We start from the raw sequence: 10,823 nt of genomic DNA on the forward strand, positions 1-10,823 counted from the left end.
CAGTTTACACAAATACACTTGCATTTAATCAGACTAAACTGAGGAACACAGGAGGCTTATTTTGGGCCTACCGTTACTTTTTGCTTGTTAGTGGGTTTTTTGTGAATTAAAGTATAATTTGTTGTCTTTATACGTTTTTTTAGAGTATTTCATGGTGCTTAAATCTATAATACAATAATATTTATTGTATATTATTCCTAATCTGTGAGAAAAATACATTTGTTGAAGTCATTATACTTTGATTCTTTTATTTTGAAGGTTGTTACCGGAAGCCTTGTGTCATACTCGGTGTAACTTGACACCGTTGGCAGAGACGGGCAGCAGTAACATGCGGAGCAGCTGATGCTGTGCGGGGGCTAAAAATAATCAACTTTTTACACTTCTGCTCTCACTGTATTCTTCTTTCTTTTCTCTGTTTGTGTTCTTTCTTTCTTTTATTTTCTTTTAAATCCAGACATCCGGAATGAAACGTTGTCATTGAGGATTATTACTTTCCTTCGAGGTAAGAGACTTTGATGTTTATGAGTTTTTTGGTGTGCAAATGAGCTTTTTAAATGTTAATTAAAGCTGTATTTATTATTTTAAAATGATGGGTTTGATAAACAGGGCTGTAGTCTAACACAGGTGTTGTTTTTGTTGTCTTTTGGAGGTTTATTTCCTTGTCAATGAGCCAATAAATCACAGTTAAAGGGATATTCATATGGCAAAGAAATAATTGTACATTCAAAGTTATACTCGGGAAATATTGTGTTTTCTTATTGTGGAGAACAGCACTTGTAATTACCTTCAATTCTGACAGTTTTAGTGGAAGCCAATGGCGCCACATTTTAAAGTTTGACAACACTTAAAATGTCAAAACAATGGACAGAAATTCAAAGTAAATTCTGACCGTTTTAGTGGAAGCCAATGGTGTCAAAGTTTTGACAAATATTTAGATAGAAATATCTCAAACCACCTCAGCACCATTTATATATCCCCCCCACTAAAAGGTCTGTAAACCCAGTTTGTCCAAAACATTTCTTCACAATTGGCACCAAAATGCCCCAAACAAAGATGGCCGCAAGGTGCGGCCATCTTTGTTTTTGGTTTGGAATGGAGACAGTGTTAGAAGGTATAAATTAAAAAAAGATCTGCTATACTGTATGTTTAAGGAGGCAACAAATAAAGGGAATTAAAAACAAACATTCCTCAACTTTATAACTTTATAAAGCAATCATTTAAGAACTTTAAAGCTCATCGTACGATTGTTTTAAGCCTTAAAAGTTGTCAGTGAGTGAAGCCGACTCAGATAACCAAAACCTGAGTCTGTGGAAACTGAAGTCATGGCGTCACGACAACTTTTAATGACATTCATCGAACAGTAAAGCACCATGAGCCAGGAGCCATGTAGCTGTGGCCCTGAAATAGCTCTCATGTCTTGCATTTGTGTTTCTCTGTGTGTGTGTGTGTGTGTGTGTGTGTGTGTGTGTGTGTGTGTGTGTGTGTGTGTGTGTGTGTGTGTGTGTGTGTGTGTGTGTGTGACATGCCACGAAAATGTCTGACGTAGTCTCCAAAGTTCAAACCAAAGCACAGCGAGTGACGCTAACGGCTAGCTGTTCAAAGACGATGGTAAAACATGAGACACTACAACACACAGTACAGATTCTGTTCTCTCTGTCGGGCGTTTGAGAACCGTTCTGATTGTTGTTCTTTGCGCAGCAGTCGGGCGGTGGCATCGCCATGTCGTTCTGCGGCGACGACCAGCTGATCAACTCCTACAGCGTGAAGAAGGGCGTGCTCAACAATGGCTGCTTCGTGGATGCTCTCAACCTGGTTCCTCATGTCTTCCTGCTCTTCATCACCTTCCCCATCCTCTTCATCGGTAGGTTGTGGAGCTTGACACACACACACACACACACACACACTACATTAATTCCACGGTACTGTCTCTGTATATTGGCCATTTATATCTCCTGAAGCCTCTCAAGGATTCGTCTTCTCTGCTGGAAATGTTCCAGAAATCTCTGCAGCAGTCGGGGCAGAAATAATCCTCTGAAGATTTCTGGACTTTGATTTTTGTTTCGATTGTTTGACACTAAATGTGTGAAATACTTCTTATAGTGGAACACCTACTGTGATGGACTCGTCACCTATCCAGGGTCTAAGAGCTCCTGCGTCTTCTCCCTGGAGTTGGAGTTTCCCCATTCGCTCTTTGAAAACGAATATGCGAGTGAGTGTTCCACACGGAACGTCTCTGCTCTCACGATCAATCATCTGATCCACTTCCTCAGTACGTGCGCTGCAAAGAAAGCAATATTTTTCCTATACATGCGTTTCAAATGTGGTGATGTTTGTTGGGCGTCGACACACTTTGATGCATGTTTCATAAGAGCAGCTTTAGAGCGTGATGATCAGAGTGGTCGTACATGTACAGAGTGGGTTTCAGTCTCATCTCGTGTTGTAGTAGTTCAGCAGGACAAACATGGCGGTGAGTCTTCTTTGTGAAGCCATCAGCTCGTTCATCTTCAAGTGTTCTTACTGACTCAATCCTCTTCATCCTCTGTGGCACAAAGGGCCACAATGAGCCGCTTCCACATCATCGCTCACGGGTCGAACCTCGACCCAAATATAAGGTCACGTCGTCTGAGTTATTTTTGTTCGTTTGTTTGTTTGTATTTTTGTTCGAACATAAATGTGTTTGATGTGATACAACGATATCAAACCTCATCCAGACACAGACGGTGAGGAGTGAATGAGGCTCCTCTGAGTGTGTTACAAGAATCTGTTCCTCAGAGCAGATGTGTTGAGTGACATTAACTTTCTCTCGCTCACACATTTTAAAGTCTCTTTCTCATCACCAGTGAGCATTAAGCAGCTTTAAGGAGCAGTTCAGATGCAATTAGAGCAACAGAGATGGGCAACAATGGATACATACAAACAAATACGTATTTTAGGATATTTATTGCCGAGGTTAGGGTTATGTATTCAGTTCAGTTGTGTAATAATTCAATCAACATATTTGCTTTGTTTTGCACTCATTTAAATATTTGTATATATGTGTGTGTGTGTGTGTGTGTGTGTGTGTGTGTGTGTGTACAGTAGTTTATGGGAATAGTTCTGACCACAAAGCCTTCAGCCGGTTCCCCGAGGACTCACTAATTGAAGCTTCCTGGTTCTAGTTTATGGTCTCCGTACCCTGAGCCTCCAACAAGGCTGCGGTCCATTTAGTTAAGAGCAGAAACAAACCTCACGAAAACAAACGATCGAATAAAACGACTGCTACTGAGCTCCCATATTAAACTGACACACACACTTCCATGAAGCGTGTGTGTGCTTAGAGTGGATTAGTCAACAAAAAACGAATCTGGATCTGGATCTGGGTCTGTTCACGGTGGACCGGTCTCTGCTGGAGGATCTGGGTCTGTCCACAGTGGATCGGTCTCTGCTGGAGGATCTGGGTCTGTCCACAGTGGATCGGTCTCTGCTGGAGGATCTGGGTCTGTCCACGGTGGACCGGTCTCTGCTGGAGGATCTGGGTCTGTCCACAGTGGACCGGTCTCTGCTGGAGGATCTGGGTCTGTCCACGGTGGACCGGTCTCTGCTGGAGTCTGAGCTGAAGGAGGTTCTGGTGAACCTGCATGAGTTCATCTGGTTTCACCAGAATCCGACCCGGTGGCTCCGATGACGAGCATCAAGAACAACTCTATAGAAACAGACCATCTTCTCTCTGAGGGTCTCTTTACTGATGGAGGCCTGATAGAGGATCAGGACTACACTGAGACTGGTTCAGGACCAGGTAAAAGGTCCTCACAGTGACGTTAACTAGATTTTCAAGCAAAAATGTCAACTTTTTGCTGGTTAAACTTCATGAACGTCTTCTTTTCCCTCACGTTTCCCTTTTCGTTGAGTTCAGATTCATCATGTCTCTCTCTGTCTCTCTCTCTCTCTCTCTCTCTCTCTCTCTCTCTCTCTCTCTCTCTCTCTCTCTCTCTCTCTCTCTCTCTCTCTCTCTCTCTCTCTCTCTCTCTCTCTCTCTCTCTCTCTCTGTCTCTCTCTCTCTCTCTCTCTCTCTCTGTCTCTGTCTCTCTCTCTCTCTCTCTCTCTCTCTCTCGCTCAGGTTGGGGCAGTCAGAGCTCCAAGGTCCAGATCCATCACAACACATGGCTTCATTTCCCCGGACACAACATGCGATGGATCCTCACCTTCTCGCTGCTGTTCGTCCACGTCTGCGAGTTCGCAGAGGGCATCGTCTCCAACAAGTGAGACAAAAACAGCATCTTTTCTGTTGTCATACAAGTGAAATAGTCATTTGAATATGTGAATTATGTCCTGTGTTTGCTTCATGCTGTAGGGGGATGAGTACCAACCACCTCCATCTCTTCATGCCAGCCTTCATGGGTTTCATAGCAGCCACAACGTCCGTGGTTTACTACCACAACATAGAGACATCCAACTTCCCCAAGCTGCTGCTTGGTGAGACTCAACACTCTTTTTTGGGCTTTATTTTCTAATTATCCTGTCAAAACCATTCCTGGCTTTTCAGCGACTGGACGTTTTTTGGTTCTATTTCCCCACAGTCCTGTTCATCTACTGGGTGTTGGCGTTCGTCACGAAGTCCATTAAGCTGTGGAAGTTTGTAGAGCACTTCGTTGGACCGCAGCACCTGAGGTTCTGCATCACGGCCCTGTTAGTGGTGCTGTACGGACTGCTGATGGGCGTGGAGATCAACGTCATAAGAGTCAGGGTGAGGACCCATAAGTCATCCAGCATCAGCGAATAAATAACCTTTAATGTGTTTAGTGCAGGATACATGGTGACTGAAGACTACGTCTAATTCTGATTCTGCTTGCATTCATTTTGTCTCTTTCTCTTCCCCGTAGAAATACGTGTTCTTTGCCAAACCCCAAAAGGTGAAACCTCCAGAAGATCTGCAGGATTTGGGGGTTCGCTTTCTGCAGCCGTTTGTCAACCTGCTGTCCAAGGTAGACGAAACGCAGTGTGATTTAAAAAAAGAAAATCAGTTATTGACGTTCAAGATCGATCAAATTTACCCGATTCAATTTGTTAGGCCACAAGTAAGAAGTTAGACAGTGTCTGTTCATGTTCAGGTCTCATCATCAATACTTTGCAGTGGAGTAAATGACGGATTGCATATTTTTAGTCGACATATTGGTGGATGAATCCTCTCATCACGGGAGCCCATAAGAGGCCCATCGAGCTGAAGAAGATCGGCAAGCTGCCCATCGCCATGCGAGCACTCACCAACTACCTTCGGCTGAAAGACGCCTACGAGGACCAGAGGGTGAGCTGATGGACTCCCTGACCCGATTTCACACTAATGCATTGTGGGTTTGCTGCTGCTGACGGTGTCCGAAGACAAACCTATTTACTCTCTCTTCCGTCCATCAACTCCCGACAGACGGCTGAGGATCCGAACCGCGCCCCGTCCATCTGGCGCTCCATCTATCGAGCGTTCGGCCGCCCCATCCTGCTCAGCAGCACCTTCCGCTACCTGGCCGACCTGCTGGGCTTCGCCGGGCCGCTCTGCATCTCCGGCATCGTGAAGTACCTGAACGACAGCAGCGTCGGCCCGACGCCGAAAGAAATCAAGGACAATGTGAGTACGAGCCGGTGAGGCGAGTCGGTGTGTGAGTGTGTGTGAGAGGTTCAATTTGAGGCTTTAATACTGCTACTCAATCAACATGTCCGAATACAACAGTTCGTGTGATATCTAATGCAAAGTTACTCCTCGTTTTCCAATGTTTTCCTACAAAAGCGTCAATTTCCCCTCATTACATGAATACGATCTTTTCAGAATAAACTTCCGTCTCCACAGGAAACTTAGGTTTCGGAATAGATTGTCGTTTGGGGATCGAACAGCGGCCTCCTGGCTGAAAGGTCGCTGGTTGTTGGATTGGTGGTTTTTATACCTCCGTCCTCAAGATTCAAGAAACATTTTTGTGTGAAATCTACAACATCATGACGCATCATTTTTAGTAGAAATCACTGCGAATGCTGCATGAGAGCAGCGTGACTCAAATCCTCCTGCTTCTTCAACGATAAGAAGTTTATACCGGTGGACAACATGACTCCCAGCGTGAGGGGAACACGCTGGTTTGGCAACTCTGTTTGTGTCGGGTTTGATTCCCGTAAAATAAATAACTTCCTGTTGCGTTTAATGGTTTGGAGGTCTCCCAGAGAGAGAGAGAGCGATAGACGATGGGCTTATATTACTCACCCGTGAAGACAACTCAAAGACCGTAAGTAGGTTGTGACACATATGAAGTGCGCTGTATTTCAGCAGTATAAACTGGAGTCATTGATAGCGGGGGAGGGGGAGGGGGGGGGGGGGGGGGGGGACTGTGATAACGGTGTGAAAGGTTAAACGTCATTCATTAATTCCCCTTCAGAGAAATCTCCTTGGAAGTTCTGAAGCCGTCAACGCGACCAAACTCTGCTTACATGAGATCGTTTTATTAAAAGTTCAAATTAGTGAGTCGTCGACACTTCACACACACACACACACACACACACACACACACACACACATAGTGTCGCTGCTTGTTGGAGATGTTGGGTGGTCGAGCCGACCAATGAATGACTCACTCCCGGTGTGATGTCACCGAGGGCGTTGGTCTCAGCCATCATGTCGCCACCAGTACGTGTGAACGACGCCGTGTCTGACGTGTTTCTGTAATGTCATAACACACACACACACACACACACACTCACTAATCCTGGCAACTATACCTTCAACCTAAAACCGAGTCTTAACCTTCTAAAAGCACTGAAGAACATATTTTACTTTCAGAAATGTCCTCAGTCTCAGAAAGATGTCCCCACTTTCTAAGAATGTCCAAAGACAGACGTGCAGAATCTGGTATGCAGTGACATTAGAATGACTCAATAAAAACAAGCTTTTAAACTTTACCAAAAGACCAGTGACACTAACTTTAATACACGTTTATCAAGAAACACTTCATTGAATATCTGCAGAAAATATTGACTTGATTTCAGATGTGTCAGGATCTACCAGAGTTCATAAGTCAACATCAGCCGAACCAAACGTGTAACTATTCCACCACGATAACGCAGAACGTTAGTATCCAGCATGCACGGTGGCACGGTGGCACGGTGGAGAGGATGTAGCCGGCGCTGACAGGAAGCGGACGCTTCTTACAGACGCTCCAGCTGGCGAAGGAAGCGACGCTGGCAGAGCTGATCACAGACATCGACTCCTCTGAAATCCATCACGACGCGGACGGAGGTGGCAGCAGAGGCAGAGCAGACGCGCTCTTGCGATGGGAGCGTATTGTGGTTGAGTCCATTTGGCTGCATGTTGTTGCAGTGGATGTTGAATGGGAGACGTGGTCGCGGCCGTTCCTGCCTATTAGAGTGGGTGTAATGGGCAGCGGAGATAAAGAGCAGAGCAGCGCTGCATGTCTGAGTGACATGGAAAATTCCCCACTCACCTCACACTCAATACAGAGGGAAGGTCTGCTGAGCATCACACTGAGCTTTCTGGTGGTGTGTGTGTGTGTGTGTGTGTGTGTGTGTGTGTGTGTGTGTGTGTGTGTGAGTGCGTGTGCGGGGGTGATTCGTACACCTACTATGTGCTGAGAGTGGGGCTTTATCATCAATCAGGTTTATTGCAGAGTTTTGCTTTGGTGTATTTGTGCAAAACATAAACATATATAAATAAAAAGTGAAAGTGTATATGTATGTATGTATAGAAAAGAACAAAAGACAATGAAGAATGTGAAAAAATACTATAAAATATGTACATAAACCATAAAGAAAGAAGAGAGAAAAAATGCAGAAAAAATATGAAGAAATACCAAAGAAAAGTACAATAAACACAAATATAGAATAAAAAAGAATTACGATAAAATATAAAATATCTCTTTACAAATAATCTGAATTAAAAAAGAGAGAGCTGTGCATATTGATAAAGTCCTCCGATCACAGTATGTATGTCGATTTCGACTGTGAAGTTGGGCATTTTAACATGGAGGTCTATGGGGATTGACTCGCTTCTGGAGCCTCAAGTGGCCATTTCAGGAACTGCAGTTCGTTAGCTGACTCGTAACATCCAATCACATTCACACAGGTGGTTCTCTTGATACCTGCGTGCAACCGCTCAGGAAGAACTTCACGTATCTTGCGTGTTTGCTTGGTTGCAGACGCATTTTGGCGTGTACTTCATGCCGTCCATCGAGCTGCTGAAGGACACCTCCGTCCTGGCTGTGCTTCTCTTCCTGGCTCTGATCCTGCAGAGGACCTTCCTTGCAGGCCTCGTACTACGTCACCATCGAAACCGGCATCAACCTGCGGGGAGCCCTGCTGGTGAGTGGAACATCACTGAGGTTCGGACGTCTCGTTTCGCTCTGAGGTGTTGACATGTCTTATGTCTTCAACCAGGCGATGATTTACAACAAATGCTGCGTCTGTCCACCTCCAACATGTCGATGGGGGAGATGACGCTGGGCATGATCAACAACCTGGTGGCTATCGAGACCAACCAGCTGATGTGGTTCCTCTTCTCTGCCCAACCTGTGGGCGATGCCTGTACAGGTGGGCTGAAGACGGCACCTCCTCCACCCTTCTGGCCATGTCTTAATCCTCCGCGGTGAAGACGTCTCTCTTCTGTCTCTGCAGATCGTGATGGGAGTGATCCTGCTCTACTACTTGCTGGGCTGCAGTGCGTTGGTTGGAGCGTCGGTCATAGTTCTGCTGGCTCCGATCCAGTACCTCATAGCCACGAAGCTGGCAGACACGCAGAAAAGCTCACTCGTGAGCAGGACGCTGGCTTTGGAATGCATCGTATTCCCCGCAGAGTTTCTGTTTGTCCTTAAATAACTTCATGATGTGAATCCACGTTACGTTTTGTCCTCAGGAACACTCGACAGAGCGTCTGAAGAAGACCACAGAGATCTTGAAGGGCATAAAGCTGCTGAAGCTGTACGCCTGGGAGAACATCTTCTGTGGCAGCGTGGAGGACACCAGAGGCAATGAGCTCACCAGCCTCAAGACCTTCGCCTTCTACACATCCATGTCCAGTAAGATCAAAACAGAAACCTCGAACCTGATTTTGAATTCTCATGTCGATTGCATTCGTTTGTGTTTGCAGGAAAAAGGTTCCTCAGTCTTCATCAAATGACCCCCTGTGGGTCCCGGGACTCATTACATTTAATACTTATCAACATAGCTGATGCAGCACTTCTAGCCGATATAAATATGCTTTAATACAACCTGCTTTCTCTCCCTGTGCAGTTTTCATGAACGCTGCTATTCCCATTGCTGCCGTTCTCGCGGTGAGAACATTTTAACACGCTGGTCTACGACTCCTCTAAACGTTCCATGTGCTTTCCCACGACAATATGTTTCATCGATATCAACGAGTTACGATCGTGTCTCGTAGACGTTCGTGACGTATTTCTTCTGGACGGACACCGTTCCCGCTCCTGCTGAGGCCTTCGCAGCGCTGGCGTTGTTCCACATCCTGGTCACGCCTCTCTTCCTGCTCTCCACTGTGGTCCGATTTGCCGTCAAGGCGCTGTTCAGGTGAGTGGTAGTGTTCGGTGTTATTGCAATGAGATCACTGGTGACTTGTAATGCTGCTTTGGCTGAGGGGGGGGGGGGGACTAAGGAGAGGAAGACACACGAGATGTGGCTCCTGAGGTAAATCTAATTCAAGGAGCACGGAGGAAATGTGACAGCAGTGAAGAAACTCTAAACTCCTGAGAGATTACTGGCGTTGGTATCATCACAATCACACATATTCGTGTGTGTGTGTGTGTGTGTGTGTGTGTTCACAGCGTCCAGAAGCTCGGCGAGTTTCTTCAGAGTGACGAAATTGGAGACGACAGCTGGAGAAACGGAGACATGCCAGTTTCCATGGAAGCAGGAAAGAAACACATGGGGGGGGTGAGCGTTAAGGACACACGTTGTTTCATAGCGAGGCGGGTTTATTCTGTTCAGGGCTGAAGTCTGCAGCTGCAGCAACAATGATGGAGACAAATGTCCGATAGATGCTGGCAGGTCTTCATGAAGGTGAAGCCACCAAACAGTTCTGTTTAAATGATGAAGATTTATCCACATTTCTCCTAAAGACGTGAGGTTCTAACCAAGATGAGATCGTTGCCGTGGCGAAGCAGCGTGGGATCGTGGGACTTGTTCCTCCGGTGGTCATCGTTCAGCAGGTTCTTACCACAGAGGTCTCCTGCTCTGATTCAAACACTGGATGAAGCAGCTTCAGGTCAAAACGTCGGTGTTTCTTCGACGCTGGTCGGAGGACGCAGGACGTCCTGGAGGAGCCGAGCTAACGCTAACACTTAGCTCAGGTTGTTTCTCTGACAACTTAAGATCCAGACGACTAAAATCCTTCATCCGAGTTAAAAACCAGCTGAGATTATTTGCTCAACAGCATCAGGGAGTCAATTTCTGAGTCCCATTCAATGACTTCTGAGTAATGAAGAGCTTCAAACGGCCCAAAATCCAAACATTTATCCCGTATTTAAAACAGATGTCGTTAACAAAGCACACTGAAGAGACGTCTCTCGTGTGTTGAGTGCAGCAGCCACAGTGCTCGTGGATCAGTGTGCAGACGACTCCGCACACATTCCTTCCTGCTCGTCCAGGTGACGTGTGTCCTTTCCGGGACCGGTTGCTGTTAACACAGCAAATATTGCAAATATTCACGTATTTAGACTGCGACGAGCAGCAGGGCGCCCAAAATCGGTGGCTTTAGCTGAATATTTAAGGAATGAAAGGACAACGCTTTTATTATTTCTTCATTCAGTTTAAGGCACAAAGGCCAAACTGGTTTTCATTTTCATGATTTT

At 45.8% G+C, this 10,823-nt stretch overlaps 1 protein-coding gene across 1 annotated transcript in view; it reads left to right on the forward strand.

The window, feature by feature from the left end:
- Positions 1-355: 355 nt before the first annotated feature.
- The window catches only part of abcc9 (ATP-binding cassette, sub-family C (CFTR/MRP), member 9), a 31,610-nt gene continuing 21,142 nt past the window's right edge, over positions 356-10,823 (forward strand). The window contains 19 exon segments of the mRNA XM_079294846.1: positions 356-502; positions 1,547-1,608; positions 1,699-1,861; positions 4,097-4,238; positions 4,331-4,452; positions 4,557-4,723; positions 4,860-4,961; positions 5,141-5,281; positions 5,399-5,596; positions 8,163-8,264; positions 8,266-8,325; positions 8,401-8,416; positions 8,419-8,521; positions 8,523-8,553; positions 8,638-8,772; positions 8,876-9,038; positions 9,253-9,293; positions 9,401-9,543; positions 9,798-9,925. Of these exon segments, the coding sequence (XP_079150972.1) occupies positions 1,606-1,608; positions 1,699-1,861; positions 4,097-4,238; positions 4,331-4,452; positions 4,557-4,723; positions 4,860-4,961; positions 5,141-5,281; positions 5,399-5,596; positions 8,163-8,264; positions 8,266-8,325; positions 8,401-8,416; positions 8,419-8,521; positions 8,523-8,553; positions 8,638-8,772; positions 8,876-9,038; positions 9,253-9,293; positions 9,401-9,543; positions 9,798-9,925 (1,960 nt within the window). The 5' untranslated portion in view covers positions 356-502; positions 1,547-1,605.

Source organism: Melanostigma gelatinosum, assembly GCF_949748355.1.
Source record: "Melanostigma gelatinosum genome assembly, chromosome: 22".
Classification (NCBI taxonomy): Eukaryota; Metazoa; Chordata; class Actinopteri; order Perciformes; family Zoarcidae; genus Melanostigma; species Melanostigma gelatinosum.